This window comes from Paroedura picta, chromosome 8, assembly GCF_049243985.1.
Source record: "Paroedura picta isolate Pp20150507F chromosome 8, Ppicta_v3.0, whole genome shotgun sequence".
In the NCBI taxonomy this organism is placed as follows: Eukaryota; Metazoa; Chordata; class Lepidosauria; order Squamata; family Gekkonidae; genus Paroedura; species Paroedura picta.
In genome coordinates this window covers 35315511-35334556 of record NC_135376.1, presented here as the reverse complement: position 1 = coordinate 35334556, position 19046 = coordinate 35315511, and the positions used below count along the sequence as shown (strand labels likewise).

At 39.8% G+C, this 19046-nt stretch overlaps 1 protein-coding gene across 3 annotated transcripts in view; it reads right to left on the bottom strand.

The window, feature by feature from the left end:
• The window catches only part of LOC143843240 (glypican-5-like), a 471566-nt gene that overhangs the window by 119360 nt on the left and 333160 nt on the right, over nt 1–19046 (bottom strand). For all 3 annotated transcript variants that reach the window (XM_077349002.1, XM_077349003.1, XM_077349004.1), the window contains one exon: nt 12314–12464. In XM_077349002.1, the coding sequence (XP_077205117.1) occupies nt 12314–12464 (151 nt within the window). The remainder of the gene's footprint in view (nt 1–12313; nt 12465–19046) is intronic.

Here is a 19046-nt window from a genome sequence, read left to right as displayed (position 1 = left end):
CTATTAAATTTTAGAAAAGAATGTGAAGATCACCCATTTGTTAAAGGAACATAGCAGCTCTTTGAGATGTCTGGTAAATGCTACAAATTATTGTCTCATATGGTTATTTCATGCAGTTATGAGTTGACAATAAAACATATTTGTCTTTTGAATTTAGAGGCAATATCAAAGTTTCTGATCACTGATTCATTGCCTGGCGGGAGGGCATGATGTGGCCAGCAAAGAAAGACACAACACCATATCTTGGAATAAATAAGGCCACAGCTTTTATTATTACAACTCCAACAGGAGCATTGGCCTGGCATGAACAGGAATCCAGCTAAACATAGTCAGCCAACCGTGATAGAACCCAGGTCCCAGAATGCACCCTGGAGACCCTGCCATGGCATCAGACTAGAGCGAGGCACCCCCTGCCATCTGAAACCCACCCTGGGAAGATGGTTTAAAGTGGGGGCCCACTGGGTGTAAGCCTCTGTCTGAGTCCCCAAACCACCTGGCAATGTGAACATGCCATCCCAGCTGGGTTGGCACACCTGCTCACTTACGCACCATCTCTTATGGAGACCCCAGTGATGGGAGAGACTGATTCACAGACCAGTCTTCCCCAAAAGGAATCCTCCTACGCCAAACTGCCATCTGTGATGGATTAACCATCCCAACTTTTCAACAAAACTCAAAAGAATAAACAGTATACAGAATAGAGTGGGAGGGAAGCTTCCCGCAGAGCAGCCAGGGAGGAAAGAGGCTCAGTGCATGCACATGCCCCCTTTTAAAGACATCAGCATCGTCCACTCCTCCCCCTGCCCACCGCAAGTGGTGCACTTTAATGAGCCTCATTAAGAGGCTCCCCCAGGCAGCGTGCAGAGCAGCACATCTTTCCTGCTGCTGGCCTGCTCCTCCATGGCAGCAACTTAGTAAGTCAAGGCTCCGAATATCCCAGTATTGTCTCCTTTGACTGACAGACATCCTTCTGCATTTTCCAGACTTGCTACCTGAAGCCAGCAATATCATCTCAGAATATTGCTTATTTCATTTGGGAGTGCCTCTCAAAAGTAAACATTTATATTTTGTTAAAGGTGTAGGAAAAATATGATTGTGTGCCTTATTTCTACAGAGGCATATGGCTTAAACCTTAATACATCAAAACTCAACCCATTACCAGAATGTATCAGATGTTTCATCTTCCAGTGTCAGCCATCAAACTACTCAGGATTATACATTTCCATACAGAAACAGGAAAACATTTTGATGAAGCAGTTCCAAAATAATTAATTGACATTAAAGAAAGTATGGCTGATAGGTAAGTCTGTTGGTAAGTATGGCTCTTCATAGTTTGTTATATTATTTTATTATTCATTATGAATAATTTTGGTCACTGATCTTTATTATATCATTATTCATCATTGGCGCTGTTCTTTACAGTTGCCTACGAAGTTCTATAGAAAAAAAAACTGATTTTACATCAGAAAATACATGAGTAGGAGAAAATAATGATTCTGAACAAAGAGCATCCCTCTGGAAAGTTTACAAACTGCTGCTTAAACTGTTAATGCCATATATAGCTGCTACTATAATAATAGTAATTTGCTTCAGTGGTGGAAAATGGTTCTCAAAAGACTTGGACTACATGTAACTTTTGAAATGAAAAAGGGGGGAAACTATTTTCTCCCTTGAAAGGACTCATTTTGCATAATCCACTCACATTTCAAGAGCAGTACCCACATACAGACTGGATCCCAACAGTTCTCAGGAGAGCCCTTTCTCCCCTCCCTACCCACTCCCTACATTGCAATCAAACATTAGGGAGAATGGAGGTCTGAGGGTTCCAACCATATCATTATCCAGTCTTCCCTTTCCATGCTTTGCACTACCTCATACCTGGTAAAATTATGAGAGATTGACACAGACCTACAGTGTCCTAATCATCACTTGATGTAGGACTGGTTTAAGGATTTGTGGGGCCCATTGTACCAGAGCCAGTTTAAGGATTTGTGGTGTCCTAGCGGAGTAGAGTAGCTGCAGGAACAGGCAGATTGGGGCAGAGCCCCCCCCCCGCACAGTGGAAAGAGGTGTCTCCTTAAAGAAGAAAAGGAGGAGAGGAGAGAGGCTATTGCCCTGATCCATGGGGGAAGGCACTTTGTGGGGCCCCTGGAAGCATGGGGCCCATAGCATGTGCTACATGGATAAACCGGCCCTGACTTGATGCTCCCTGAGTGCTTGTTTGTTCACAAGCAAAGGAAAAGTGAGGACAATATCCTACTGAGCCATGTTGGGATCTTCTATGCTCAAGCAGTACACCCACAGTACAAACAGATTGTGCCTATTGTATGCACAGTTGTGAAGATCCTGTGAAAAACTGATTTTAGGCTACCTACCAACAAAATGGCAAAGGCCCAAAAGATAACATGCTATATGTAGTTTTGCTTGTATAATTGATTAAGAAGCATAACAATAAAAGCTGTGTTATACAAGCAAACGAGTCAATGGGACACAGATACTGTGATAGATGAGGCAGAGTGTACCATTATAGTGTGACTTTGACATCCACCTTCTCAGTACCTGGACATAATGACAAATGCATCCTTTCTTAGTGGAATCAGAGTGTCCCACAAAGAAATGTTCCCCAAAGAGAGGGCATTCCATATCACTTCCCTCATGCAAGATGTGGCAGTAATTTTTGCTTATGCTTGCTCTCTAAGAGCTACAGCAGGGGGAAAGATGTGCTTGCTAGATTGCATGCTCTCTGGTTAGAGATTTGTCACGTCTACAGCATATAGAAAATACAATGTATTGTGTCCGAGTTATGTTTTGCTATCAGCTCAGCTAACATTATTCTGTTCTGAAAATAAAATCATTTAAACATCCCCTTTCTCTTGACATCTTTTCCCTTTTTGCTTTTAATGGCTTCCTCTCCCCTCTCCCTGATTTTGTACCATTTTCCCTCACTAACTCTCTGGACCAGTTTGACTTCTCATAAACTGTTAAATCCACAGCACAGAAAATAAGCCCACTGTGTTGATAATGGAACCTGATTAAGCTGTAGTTAGAAGGAACAATAATCCTTCCATTCTGAAATCTAAGAACCCAAATAAAAAGAAAAATTTTAAAGGAGACCATTAAGCTCTTCCTGCACAGAATGAACGATTTAGAATTGGTATGATACTGAAATCATTTGTACAGGTTGTAAATAGTGCCGGAAACAAAACACCTCATGAAATGCATGGTACCAAAAAAAAAAAAAAACCTCCTGAGATTATGTGAGATGTTCAGACTTCTAATGACAGAAGCAAAGAAAAAATATAAGACAATTCAATGCTGTGATAGTGTGGAAGGAAATTAGAGACCTGCAGATATGAGGGTCTGATAACTGTGGCATGTGCCCAGCAGATGTTCTACTCTTGGAATATTGATGGTATAATCATTACCAAAAAAATCACCAGCTGTACAATTACATATTTAGATACATACAAGCTGAAGTGCAACCTGAACACATGACTCATGGGAATGAAGACTGATTAAGATGACAATTTATACAGTACACTGGTGCTGAAGACGTGGCGTAGAAGCAGTAATGGATAAAAGCATAATGAGGGGGAAAGGGTTCCTGACATGCAAAAGAGGCTCCTAATGATAGCGTTCATGAACAATGTGAGAAATACATTAATTTTCAACAGCTGCTGAGATGTGATAAAAATCAGCCAGGGAGATGTCAAGAATTTTAAAAAAGGTAATTCATTTGCATGTCAAAGGATGGTGCTGAGGAAATATGCTCATGGTTTCTGAAAGCACAAACCTATGTTCTCTCCTTGGTAGCTACATGGCATGTGACTTCAGTTTAACTTTGTACTTGGTTTCAAAAACTGCTGGCTTATCTAGTCACATTTTTAAATAATATTTATCATTCATAAATAGAAAGGATCTACAACAATGGGAATGTACTGTGGGAGTAGTCTGGTGACATCACATCTAGTGGGAATGTTGGGTGACATGTCACTTTGGGGGTGTGTGGCAGTAAGGTGTGGCCTGCAGAAATCTTTTCCAAGGTTTCTTGAAGCCTGAAGAATATTTCAGGGGATGTCTCACCTTAATGGTGACTACCAGCTCCTTGAATCTGACTCAGTTCTCAATCTGGAGCCAGTGCAGCTGGGAGAGACATGAAGACAGAGAATGCATACATAAAATTTGGATGCTGAAGCAAAGCCAGCAGTTTGAATGCAAGTGACGGGTGGAGACTAAGTTTTCACTCCTTGTGCTCCTCTAGGCAGACTGATCATGTACTGAGCCCATTAAGGAAGGGAAGTATAAAAATCTGACAGATAAACACTAATCTGACATGTAAACTGGGCTTTTCAAACCTTTTTTTGCAAAAAAGGTGTGAAAGTTCAACAACAAAGGGGAAAGTGAATATGTTGAGGAAATGCACCTCCCATTAGGCACAGTAGTATCATCAAAGCTGAACTTCTTAATGCACAGAAGTCCTGACAAATCTCTGGAGATGTGAGAATAGTGATTATCTCAAGTGTATGATTTCAAACTGAACACACTCATGTGGGTATGTAGATACAATTAAATATATTATGTGTAAGGATCTAAATAGTGGTTTTAAGAGCTAATAATTGCTTTGTCTATAAAAGGCTTATTTGCAATTACAGTAAACAAAACACTGCATTCCACAAATCTTAATGGAAGAGATTAACACAAGCAGTGAAATACACTACTAATACTTTTAGATTGGTGGTGTTAAGAAAAATGCTAGGTAAATGAAAAGCTCCTTTGAAATAGAATCATAGAATCAACCCACATACAGAGCTTCTTCTTCTATGCGACGACGGCAGCAAGACTAGAATTGGCCAAGAAATGGAAAACGCAAGAACTACCCTCGACAGAAGACTGGCGGAATAAACTAGCTGATTTTGCCAAGATGGCCAAACTGACACTAATAGTTAACGGAAGAATAGAAGAGGCCTTTCAAGAACAATGGGGCCCTTACCTGAACTATTTACAAAGGGGATTAAAATGGGGAACCAAGTGTATCAAATGAAGAGCATAACTCTCCTTTTCTGTATTAACAATGTAGATTGCATGTATCTCACTGTCTTCAACTCTGGAAAATAAAATAAAAACTCTCTATAAAAGAATCATAGAATCATAGAGTTGGAAGGGGCCATACAGGCCATCTAGTCCAACCCCCTGCTCAATGCAGGATTAGCCCTAAGCATCCTAAAGCATCCAAGAAAAGTGTGTATCCAACCTTTGCTTGAAGACTGCCAGTGAGGGGGAGCTCACCACCTCCTTAGGCAGCCTATTCCACTGCTGAACTACTCTGACTGTGAAATTTTTTTTCCTGATATCTAGCCTATATCGTTGTACTTGAAGTTTAAACCCATTACTGCGTGTCCTCTCCTCTGCAGCCAACAGAAACAGCATCCTGCCCTCCTCCAAGTGACAACCTTTCAAATACTTAAAGAGGGCTATCATGTCCCCTCTCAACCTCCTTTTCTCCAGGCTGAACATTCCCAAGTCCCTCAACCTATCTTCATAGGGCTTGGTCCCTTGGCCCTAGATCATCTTCGTCGCTCTCCTCTGTACCCTTTCAATTTTATCTACGTTCTTTTTGAAGTGAGGCCTCCAGAACTGCACACAGTACTCCAAGTGTGGTCTGACCAGTGCCGTATACAATGGGACTATGACATCTTGTGATTTTGATGTGATGCCTCTGTTGATACAGCCCAAAATGGCATTTGCCTTTTTTACCGCTGCATCATACTGCCTGCTCATGTTTAGTTTACAATCCACAAGTACCCCAAGGTCTCGTTCACACACAGTGTTACCTAGAAGCATATCCCTTATCCAGTAGGCATGCTTTTCATTTTTCTGACCCAGATGCAGAACTTTACACTTATCTTTATTAAATTGCATCTTGTTCTCATTTGCCCACTTTTCCATTGTGTTCAGATCTCGTTGAACTCTGTCTCTATCTTCCGGAGTATTTGCCAGTCCTCCCAATTTGGTGTCATCTGCAAATTTGATGAGTAGTCCCTCCACCCCCTCATCCAGATAATTAATAAATATGTTAAAAAATACCGGGCCGAGCACCGAGCCCTGAGGTACCCCGCTACTCACCTCTCTCCAGTCTGATGAAACACCATTGACAACAACTCTTTGAGTGCGGTTCTCTAACCAATTCCCTATCCACCTAACTATCTGAAAATCCAGATTGCAGTCCTTCAATTTATCCATCAGAACATCATGGGGAACCTTGTCAAAAGCTTTACTAAAATCCAAGTAAATGACATCATCCGAATTTCCCCGATCCAGCAAACCTGTTACTTGGTCAAAAAAGGAAACTAGGTTGGTCTGACAGGACCTGTTGGAGACAAATCCATGCTGACTTCCTTGAATCACCAAATTGTCCTCCAGATGTTTGCAGATCGCTCCCTTTAATATCTGCTCCATTATCTTTCCCACAACAGAGGTCAGACTCACTGGTCTGTAGTTTCCCGGGTCATCCTTCCTCCCTTTTTTGAAGATCGGAATAACGTTTGCTCTCTTCCAGTCCTCCGGGACATCTCCAGTCCTTAAAGAGGTTCCGAAGATGATGGACAAGGGCTGTGCAAGTTCTCTGGAAAGTTCTTTGAGTAGTCTCGGGTGCTTTTCATCTGGACCAAGGGATTTGAACTCATCCAGTGCAGCTAAATGCCTCTCGACAACCTCTCTATCCATGTTAACCTGCCACCCAGACACTATCCTTTGGCTATGGCCATCTCTAGATGTGCCTAAACACTTTGACCTGTGGGAAAAAACAGATGTAAAATAGGCACTAAGCCTCTCTGCTTTCTCTGCATCTTCCGTTAGAGTTTGTCCATCCACACCCAACAGTGGGCCTATTGCCTCCTTTACTTTACGTTTGCTCCTCACATAACTGAAAAATCTTTTCTTGTTACAATGGGCTTCCCTGGCCAATCTTAGCTCACTTTCAGCTTTGGCCTTTCTGATGATTGATCTACAGTGCCTAGTAACCTGTAGGTACTCTTCTTTAGAGCTCTGTCCTTCCCTCCAGTTCCTGAACATTTTCCTTTTCTTTCTTAGTTCCTCTTGAAGTTCTCTGTTCATCCAAATAGGCTTCTTAGAGCTCCTGCAGTGTTTTCGTCTTTCTGGGATAGTCATTGATTGAGCATGCAATAGCTCTTGTTTGAGTAGCGCCCACCCTTCACATGCTCCCTTCCCTTCCAGCATTCTCGTCCATGGTATGACACTCATCATCTCTCTGAGTTTATTAAAGTTTGCCCTACGAAAATCCAACATCCGCGTCTGGCTACAAGCTTCCGTGGCTCCCCATCTCAAAAGGAATTCTATGAGGACATGGTCATTTCCCCCTAGGGTCCCCACCTCCTTCACCTCATCCACCAACTCTTGCCTGTTGGTCAGTATTAAGTCCAGTATGGCTGAACCTCTTGTGGGTTCATCTACCATTTGATAAATGAAATTGTCAGCCAGGCAGGTCAGAAAGTTGCATGACTGAGGACGCTTCACAGAGTTTGTTTCCCAGCACACATCTGGGAAATTGAAGTCACCCATGATGACAAGGTCCTGCCGCTTGGATATTTTCTCAAGCTGCTCACAAAGTGCAGCATCCACATCCTCTCGTTGGTCAGGCGGTCGGTAGCAGACACCAACCACCACACTGTTTGTTTTCCCCTCGCTTATTTTCACCCAGATGCTTTCCACTGTAGATATGCTCTCCTTCACTAGAATTTCCTGACAGGTAAGCCCTTTCCTCACATACAGTGCCACTCCTCCACCTCTTCGATCTATTCTGTTTTTTCTGAACAGTTCATATCCATAAATATAAATAAATGTTAACGCATCATATACTGATTCTGTAAACAGTTCAGCAAAATCCAGAGCTACCCGCAGTATTGAACAAGAGGGGCAGTCAAATCACCTCATTGTCCCAAGCTGTGTAAAAAAGGATTTAACTGGCAATTCTTTATATGGAAACTACACTGCATAGCTACAGTAAGACTTAAACATCTGAGATCAAGGAAATGACCTGTCTATAGAGGCTGTGATATCCTGACCTTCTCATTTCATATATCTATCTATGAAATATAATCTCGTAAATTCCACTTGCTGGCAGCATGCTTAGAAACTGCTTTTCCATTTGTACTCAGCAGAGCTGAAGATGGTTGCTGAGATTATGGTGGGCTTCTTGAGAGTTTCCAGGTCTGAGCAAAGGCTTAGTTCCATCCACTGACATGAACAATAATAGCAAATGTAGGCATAAATTGTGTGTTCCATATTAAGTTGGTTACTACATTATGTTTTTTCAGCATTGATTAATTAATTTCTGTATCATGCTTCTGGTACAAATGCACATGGCAGTCTACAACCATCCCCCGTTAATACAAAATAGATATTACAATCATGCACTTGCTTTAATATATCTGGACAGTTATCTGATATGCAATTTTACCAGGCAAACTTCTCAGTCCATACAGATATTGATATATACTAGGTAAAACATTATAAATTGACCCCAAGAGAAGACAGGTAAGCACCAAAAGCATAAGGAACAAAAAGGTATTGAAACTGAAAATCAACAAAATAGAAGCCCACCTTTTCTCAGATGGAGTAAATTCTAGCAAAAATAATTCCTCCTTGTTATCATCCATTCAAGTTTCATCAGCCAGTTTACCCCCATACCATACTCAATCCACTACAATAATATAGTATGTTTAGAACAAAAATGACAATTCCAACACATATTTTGCAAAAAACACACACATAATGATTAACTAAGTACACAAATTAATATAATTACATGATTAAATCCTATACACTGCTATCTGAAGAATTATTTTTTGTATTTGACTACATTATTTCAGACTGAATCAAATTAATTACTTTGACAAGCTCCTTGAATTACTCTTTATTATGTTATTTTTTCTAGAATCATAAGTCGCTTTAGTTTTCAGCATTTTCAGCATTTTTCCTATTGTAAGCAATAAACATTCTGGCAGCTAAAATCATAAAACAGCACACGTTATGATTCAAAAATAAATTAAGGAGATCTAATGAGGGTGATGGTTCTGTCTTATCTTTTATCATTTTGTCTATTTCTTTAAAGATTCTCCCCCTCCCAGAATTCTTTAACAACTGGAGAATCCCATCACATATGAATGTAAGTCCCCAACTGGCCACATCGACTCTAGCAGTTTTTGTTTCGAGAACCACTTAGATAAGATAATCTAATTGGTGTATAATACCATTTCTGAATTATTTTTAAACCATGTTCTTGAACATTTCTGGATATTGAATTAAAAGGAACTTGCCTAAATATTTTATATCATCCCTCTTTTCTTGTATTTATATGAAGTTCTGGTTCCCATATTTCTTTTATGGATTGTAAATTTGGCAGCTCCTTAGCCAAAAATATTTTGTCTTTATACACTGGATATAATATTACATATAATGAAATTCTGATATGTCCTTCAATACTCATTAGCACATGGTTAATTAAATTCATGGTTTTCTTTGAAGTTGATTTACCTGGGTAACGATCTTAAAATAATAAGGGCTTTCCTGCACATTGTTGATTATAGCATGAAGCCTGATGTATTGCAAAGCATGAAAAAAATAGCAACTCACTGGAAGTCCACACCTCTCGGGCTGTCTTGCATGTTTGCACTCCTCACAAATGTGAAAAGAGAGAGCAATACGCTTTAGGCTTGTGGCGCTTTGCCCTGCCCACCATCGTTAATCACTTTGGCCAACAAAGCCCCTCCCAACATGGCTAATTGACATGTGAACTTCCAATGGTTACAATTTTTTAAATTTAAAAAAATGTACTTTTTGTTTAAATGCCTATCTGTATATTCATAGAGGCACAGACAATGACAGCCAAGGCGCATATATGCCCATTCACTGCTCCAGGAAGTTCTCCATTTATAAAAAAAACTTCCCATCCTGGGAGTGGGAGGCATGGCTGATAGACATAAGAACTTCCTGTGATCACCAAAAATTTTAAAAATAATACACAATTATTTGTTTACATGTCTACACTTCTACACCCCCCACTGCAGTAATTTACAGGCTGCTAGTTCCACCTCCTCTTCCTCCTCCCTTCTTCCCTCCCTCTTTCCCTTGAGGCACTCTACTCAGCCCCTCTGCTGCCGGATGCCTGCCCACTCCCCTTGCCTGGCACTGCTGCAGTTCAGCTGTCTCACCCCCCGCCAAAGACCGCAGGGCAGCATCCCAGACACCCACCCATGCTAAGCACCACTGGTGGGCCTGAGTCCCCTTCCCTGCCTCCCCACCCCGGCAGCCAGCTGGGTGAAGCTAGCCACAGTCAAGGCACGATGACAGTTGAGGCATGTGTCTGCCTATTCATTGCTCCAGGAGGTTCTCCATTTTTAAAAAGCACTTCCTGTCCCCAGGAAGAAGGGAGAGGGAGGCAGGTGCAAGGGTGGGACTTTGGAGGCAGACGTAGTGTTTGTTCGCCTCCACGTATTACTTTTGCTGGTGGTCTGCTGTCTGTCTGCCATGTGATAGCACTTTTTAGGCTGGTGAATCCACTTTTTAGGATTCACCATCTTGCAGTTTAAAATAGTGGATATAGTGACCAGTTTGCTGCTCAGATATGGGAGGTTGGCAACGTCATGCAGAGCAGCTGGAATATAGTGTCTTCAGGAGGTAAGCATTTCACTACATTTATGGCGTGCAGATATGCCCTAATTATCTGCCTCAGAATTTCAGATATGAAACCACAATGAATTTCAGTTTAATTGAGCAACTGCTGAGAATTTCTAAATGAAACTCTGCATATATACCTGACCATCTCATGCACTAAATAGGTCACATTTTGAAGCAGTGTTGTTGTAATTAATAAAAAGTGATTATCAAGTAGAACATTGGTTTCTGTCTCTCACTTTCGAGCAGTTATCTCCCACAGTCTGAATGAAGAGCTCTGAGCCATAGTACCAATACATAGACAAAGCAAAAGCATCTGTAATCAGATGCTGGGAGATCCAACCACTACTTGGGAAAGACAAGGAGGCCAATTCCATTCACTGTCATAGAGTTCCTTTTGCTTTTTTAAAAAAAGAACTAAAACTTCTGGATATATTTCAATCTATAAAACATACATATTTGAATTATGGTGCCATTTAAAATTACCAAGGTTTACAGCATATACAGAATTGATACTAAATTGAATTCCTAGAATTTTGAAAAATCATATTACTACAAAAGCAAAAAGAGTCCTTTAATTAGATTACTCTCCTTCTCTCTCTTAATTGCAAAACTGATTTACAGCTAGCGGCCTAAACATATAACAGTGCTTTAAAGTTAATTATAAAATACCATTACAATTTTCTCAAGATGGAATTGCTGGTCTTAATGGTAAAAATTCAAAGCATTCATGAAAATTTATTCAGACTATATTTTTAGTGCATATAATTCCTAACCAATCATTGCACCTCTAGTAATAAAGTATAATTTTTTCATCTAATATGGCAATATGAGGAGATATGTGAAAGGTAGATTTCATATGCTGTGCTATTACGGCTCACCGTTAGCCAAGTTTGAAATGCTGTTCATTTTACATTACAGACGGTCTGAAAGACAATGAAATCTTGGTGTATTTTGGCAAAGCAACAGCATATAAATAGTTTAATAGTCAATTAAAAAGTGCTTAGTAGCACCTGGCTGCTGTTTCATTTGTACCACTCTGAAGAAGAAATGTGTTATGCAAAGCCCTGAGCAAATCCAAAATCCTGGTGAAGAACACAGAAAATATCATGCAATATTCTGTAGCACGAAAATTTAAACAGCTCCTTAAAAGTTATATGTGTATGTGTATGGGCTGGAAGCAATGGGCTTCTAGCTTGCCCCGGAGCCCTATAAAGTATATCCACCTCTCATTCCTCCACTCCAATGCTTAAGCCCCGGCACCACTTCAGCAGATACATTTACTCCCACCATGTTAGCCACGCTACATGATGAACAGGCAATCACATCTTTGAACCAGCAAACATTTTTGCAAGACAACTGGGGGACAAGGGACAAGAGACAAATTGCAAGATTTAATAAAGCTTCATAGTTGAATGATACACGACACTGCTATGTACACAATGTGACTCCTCACAATTTTGTTCAGATTTTGTTCTATTTTGTTCAGAGTAATAGCAAGTAGGATTTGAAGGCCTGTTGAGCCACACATGATCAGTGAACTCCTTAAATCTTAACGTCATAGGCAAACACAACTTTGGTGAATTCCCCATAGGTATTTTGGTAAATCCATTAGTCCTACCTGTTGTGCGACTCTTTTCACCTGATCCTTGGCACCCATCTTCATCATCACAGTCTCCACTAGAATCCATCTCTTCACTCCTTCCACCTCCACTGCCACTTTCCCGAGATGCCCATCTTTCAGATTTTAGGTTTGTCTTGTCACTCTCCAGCTAAAAATGCAAAATATGTAGTGGTCATGGTTATAATGTATTTCTACAATTCCAACTGCAAAAGGGTACATAAGATGATCAAAGTATGGGTATCGGCTTCTTCCTATTGAAGACACTAATGTTTAGAAAAACTCCTGAAAGTTCACATCAGCCCATTAAAACCAACATTGGATTACTAAAAGAATGTTATTCATTCAACAGCTCATAACTGAGGACCAAGGGATTTTAACTTCCTGTATACACATCTGTAAAAATGAAATCTCACCTCTTGCTTCAACTCTCCCAGATTTATCCTTTCACTGCTACAAGACATCTTTTCTGGCAATGTCACTGGCTCCCAAGAGTGTCTGTTGGCTAACATCTGACATGCTTCCCATCCTTGAGTTAGTGAAAGTGTGACCTGGCAGTGAGACCTGACAATTTCTACCCCGCCTTCTAGACCCTCAGAGCTGTTTCAGTGAGGGCTGACGTGCATGGCCACCAAGTGGGGAACAAGGAGGACAAAATTCTAGGTTCCCTGTTACCCTGGAGGCCCATGGAGCCAAACAAGTCATGTAATATGCTTTCACGTGTTCTTTGGGTCTTGGTGCTGTGACGGCACATCAGAGAATATCATTGACTAGAAAAGCAGTTGTGATTGTCAGCATCCCTGCCAACATTTGGTGGTAATGTGAACCTCTAAAGTAAAAAATGCATATGGAAACTATCAGGGATTTGGGGAGATGGTTCTCTTAAGATGGTAGTTAGAATCACTGCACCAAAGCAGGATACAACATAAAAACAGTCCACATGGCTAAACAACTGTGCACTGACATGGTGAAGGATAACAAGCTAATGTCTTTTCCAACCAAGTGCCCCCTGTAAAAAGAAAAAGGTATTGCAGAAGCATGTACAGAGTGGGCGTAATGACACCAGCTGTCCCATTCTCACTCACTCAGTTTTCTTCCAACATTATACATGCCTTTGCTAACTAGTAATGACAGTCTATGCAAGTCAAACAGGTCAGTCTCTGATAATAACAAACCACAAATCTGACAAAAACTTTGTCATTCAGCAACTATTGAGAGCTCATTTCAGTTTCACAAGATACATCTCTGTATACCGTTATTCCAACATGAAATTGAATGAGCATTGAACTAGATAGAACTGCATGAGCATTTATCACGGAATTTGATTATATTCAGTCAGAGCTGAGTCCAGACCAAGGCTTTTTATTTGACTGAAGGAGTTAAATTAGGTAAGGGACTCTAAGTTGTAACTACAATACAAATTGTCTTTGTCCTTCTCTCATCTACATTTAAGCTTTGCATAGGCAAGTCATAGACATCTCCACCAACTGATGATATACTTTGCATATGTCTGATGAAGAGTGCTTTAGGCCAGAGTGCTTAGAAGTAGTTCCCCACCCCTCTTCTGCTGTAATTTGCCTGCCCTTCTCCTCCACATGTGTACATACTCATCCTTGCTTTGGATGGGACAGTAGATTGACATCAACTCTTTACTTGTAGAGTCAAGCTGCTGTTTGGCTTTTCTAGGGAAATTATATTTCACCCCATTAGGGCAAGTTACAGTTTGGGGTGGTGTTGGTGATTTGCTTTGCAAACACTGCACACCTGCTCTGAAGCAGCATAATTTCTGTACAAACTTCCATTTTGTAGCAATATTCATCCACCAAGCTGCCATTTTGTCACTGACTCCACCCACTGAGGTGCTATTTTGTGACTGGTATCTCCAAAGACTCTAAAAAAAAGGTTAATTAGCTCCCAGAGAAACAACAGTCTACAATCCCATGCTTCAGATGACAAGACACAATACATTTGTTCTTAAGATGCCTCAAGACACTGCTATTAATTCAGTACAGAATTATCAATGTGACTAATCAAAGAAACAGTAACTAGAAAAATTTAGGGGAGAACAGCCGTAGAAAGAGGAAAATAAGGCAATAAACATATAGTACTGAAAAACTGAATATTCCTATACTTTGAAGGTTTTCAGATACATATTTCTATCTTTCCCACTATCCCTAAATGCTAGCTTTTCTACTTGAAAATAAACAAGCGAGAATAGATGCATAACTCTCTTGGTATAATGTTTCACATCAAGACTGACATCACACATGAGGGTTCATGGCTCCTCTCGGGCTATTTTCCACTTCTACATACCCTGTATCCTTGGAGCATGGTGAATATACTTTGTGTTTGTGCTGTTTCTCATTCTCAGCTTGGTGGGAAAGCATAGGAGTAGAGAATCTTTTCATGTGGCTCTGATAACATAACAAACTTCAATTGCTATTACAGAGTTATAGAGCTGCAGTCACATCCATATTGCAAATTTAATATAAGAAGACTTTATCCCTGCTAAAATATGCAGAAGACTGATCTTCTGAACCTAGTTTTCAGAAGTAACTTTTACTATGTCAAGCGCTGCTTAGTTCTATGTGTGTGAAGAGGGTAGTGGGGAATAGCTTCACTCTTTTTGTCAGCTGGCTTTTCTCAACTTTTCTGAGCTGAATAACAAAGGAAATTTCAATATAAGGTGGCTAGATATGAATCAGATCTTGGACCTTTGGAAGTCTTAGTCTCATTTTTCTATTTGGAGACAATTTTTCAAAGATAAAAATTCTGCTTGGGCTCCTCACATTTTGACTTTTTGAAATGTTGTCTGTATACAATTGGCTACATTATGAAATATGAGAGGCAACTTTGTCACTAGGGCTTTTAAATTTCATTTTGTGTAACACTTCCAGCAAAATATCTGTGGTGGGATCCACTCTCAGAATTAAATCACTCCTATGATTACACAATGGTTGCACTGGAAGAACTGGACAATGAATTCCTTGTGCTGACAGCATTCAAAAAATGGAGGAAGTCGGTGACAAGATGTGACACTTATCCTGAATCCTTTGGCACTGATTTACATTACTCATTATAGTGCACATTATTGTAATGCTCTACTGGGAGGTAACACATACAAGCATCAGCAACAAATGCCCCTTTTTCTTTTGGAGGAGAATGGGCTAATTATTCATTGCTACATTTTTAGAAGTCAATGGTGTCGTATTTTTTGCAGATTATTTCATCTGTGGATGTGGAGAGCATGAATTGTGTGAATAAGACAATATCCACTTGTAGTTCAATTTTATTTTAAACAAGCAGCTTGATGTTAATAATTTTGTGATTCATGGTCTGAAATTCTGGTGTCACAGACATGGCACAGCCAATTGGCTTTAAAAAATCTTTCTCTCCATAATGCAATCCTAAACAGAGTTACACCATTCTAAGCCCATCAACTTTAATGCATTTTAAAGGGTAGAATTACACCCTTTATGTCCACTGAAGTCAATGGCTTTTGAATGGTATAACTATGCTGAGGGCTGAATTACCAATTATATTACATTTCTTTTGCATGCTGGTTGTATTGGAACTATATTCATTTGCTTTAGAACTAATACATGTCTCTGTTCTATAGACCAAATTCACAAATAAATAAAGGGTTCCTTGTTAATGAAAAAGTAGCATTTACTCTTTGAGAAAAGGTAGCAAATCTTTTTAAGTGTTAGCTTTGTGTTCAGTTTTTTCTGCAACGTGATCGTGTGGCATTTATCAAACCATTTCAGGAAAAGAAAGCCCACCTTGGCAACTTTTCTTTGTTCAAGCTATGTTATAGTTAGGGAGTGATCTTTGCTCTCCCCCCCCCCCGTCTCTGTCACTTTTGGATGATTTACATATCAATTTGTATCTTGCCTTTTTTCTGATTTGATTTCACTTACTGTGTTGCAAAGTAGCTCTGTTCAGAATAATCAAGCTTTAATTAAAACAATTATGGTTAAATGGATTGTTTGAACATGAACAATTACCAAATTACCAATTACCAAATTTGGATTGATGTACTACAGTTAGAGTCCATCAACTGAGGTCTGAAGATAGTCTTAGATATGGTTTTATATAATATGTGAATGACGACATCCTGGCTTAATTCTACCTTGTTTTCCCATCACTCCCTTCCTAGCTGCAAACTGATGATTACAAAATCAGAATTTGTTGAGTCAAGCCAGGCTCTGAGTGATCATCTGTAAACCAAATCCTGATTTCATAAACTAACCATTGTTAAGATAAGCCATAGTTTTACATTACAGCAAACCAAGCCAGTGTTTCAGTGCTCCAATAAGATCTGGTCAGCAGTTGGGATTAACAAATAAGATTTGCATAAACTAAGTTACTTTCACATAGTGATCAGCCTGCTGGATCAAGATCCATATGTGCAGACAGCATGCAATGGAATCCCAATTTGTATGTTTTATTATAGATGGAGTTTGCTATCCAGAGCCAAAGGTAACACGCAGAACTATGTTTCGAATGCCTATTTCTGCATCAGAACCCAGCAGCTCTCCAAAGTGGCTTCTGAAATCTAAAAAAGGGTGTTGTGAATAACTCAACAGAGTTGGAGGTGAAAAATACTGACATGGAAGAAAAGCTGGCAGTTTGCCAGGATGCTGTCAGTGATAGTTTATTGTCTAACCCTTCTAGGAAAGGCTGTGGGATTACTAAACAGCCAGAGCATGTAGCTTCAATTTTTTAACCTTACACTCTTCCCCAATGGCTAAACAAAAATCATGTCCAGATGCAGGGTGTCCTGTAGATTATAACAAGCCAGAAGTTCATCATCTGATCATTAAAGAGAAACTTAAATAAAAATATTATCATTATGGTTGTTATTTTTATTTGTGATTATGCCTTTACCTATGTAAAGTCTTTGAAAAGTAATAAATAAAAAGTTTTAAAATACTGAACAAGAACCATCAGTTGACACATGGAACCAGCTGAAGCATACAGCTTAATATGCAGCTGCTGAAAACTACACTATGCTTGAATGTATGTATTTCAGTTTTTTAAAAAACCTGATGTACAAAATTACTGAATCTACTTACCTATATGGTAATGAATTGTGTTGGGTATATTCTTTGGAATCAATGGAATCATATAACAACATGAATGGCCTGTCATCTAATGTCCCTGGTCATCTAAATGTGTCCCAAGATCTACATATGATTGGAATATTAACCATTCAAGTTTTCAGCTCATACAAAATCAGCACATCAAATTCATTGGCCCCAGTGCAACAATGACATTTGAGCCTGTACACAAGAAGGCTTGTCAAAATAGACTGCAAATTGTTCTTGATTAGTTGCTTGGCAAAGAGGGAAGCGGGGGGGGGGGGAATGGAATCTAGCACACCATCATTCCTAAAAAACTCAGATCATTATGGGCAGAAGCTGTAGGCCTATTTTCATACAACTTCATTGCTGGGTCTACATTGCAGTAGACCCAGGGCTGCCAAGACCACCCCAAAGATTCTACCTGGGTCCCCCATACGACATTGATACAAACCAAATATAATAAATCACTTTGTTTACTGTTACCATGAATCTATATTAATAAAATAGTTGGCCTGCCCGTCCATCTGCCCACTTATGGCAAGCATAACTCATCAGATAATTAAGTGCTGTCAAATCACTTCAGACTCATGGTGACCCTATGAATTCATGTCCTCCAAGTCTTGCAGAATGAGAATTGTGTTTTCCTTTACAAAGTGAATCCATCATATGTTGGGTCTTCCTCTTTGAAAGTCACTAGCTTCAGGATGATTGTGGGAGTTCCAGGGCCAAAAGTGAAGGGCATGGGACTCTGTGCTATTTGCAATGGAAGCTCTGTGTGGCAGACGTAACTCATCTGAAAACACTGCTACACATTTGAAAATTGTACTGGGAATTCTAAGTTCTGTTCCACTTGTATAACCACCAAAATAGATTCATGTCCATTCCCATTAATGTAGAGGGGAAAGGTGGGGTGGGCAAAGCATCCTTTTACTACTTTGTTAGGCTGACAAAGAACAGGCAGTTTGGTCTCTCCTTGTGTTTTTGTAAACTACACTGAATTTAGAGGATTGATTGGATGTTTTGACAAAGGATTATCATTGGCTGTATTTGGTTGTGACACAGTCTACTGATGTAACAGAATTGATTTTTGCTATATATTCATCATTAAGTCATGGAGAAATATTACCTCCCCCCTTTTGTTCGTATTATTAACAATGGTTTGCTATTGCACTGCTATTAATTATATCCCATTGCCAAACAGGAAAGGGATGAGGAGTTGTGACCAAGGATTGAAAATAAATGAGGCACGGAGATGGAAAAATTAAGTGGAGGGAGAAAGAAATGAATGAGAAAAGTATGGGAAAGACAGAGATAAATCAAGGAAAAGGGAGGGAAAGGTTATATTTTGCTGCAACACACTACCACTTTGCTTCAGTTTTGCAGAAAGTCTAGCTCATAGTCAGTGTGCCTTTTAATGTGCTCAGGTGAGGGATGTACAAAAAAATGTGGATTTTAAAAATCTGGATTGATCCAACCTGAATCGGGTATACCTGAATCCCTGAATCCCATTATCGGTATAGGGGATTCGGGTTCAGTGATTTGAGTTTACCCAAATCTATTTGCTTCCACTATGGCCTATGGGGCTATTAAAATAAATGAGAAATGAAGCCTTTCAATTTATTTTGTTTATTCTGTGATCTGGGGAT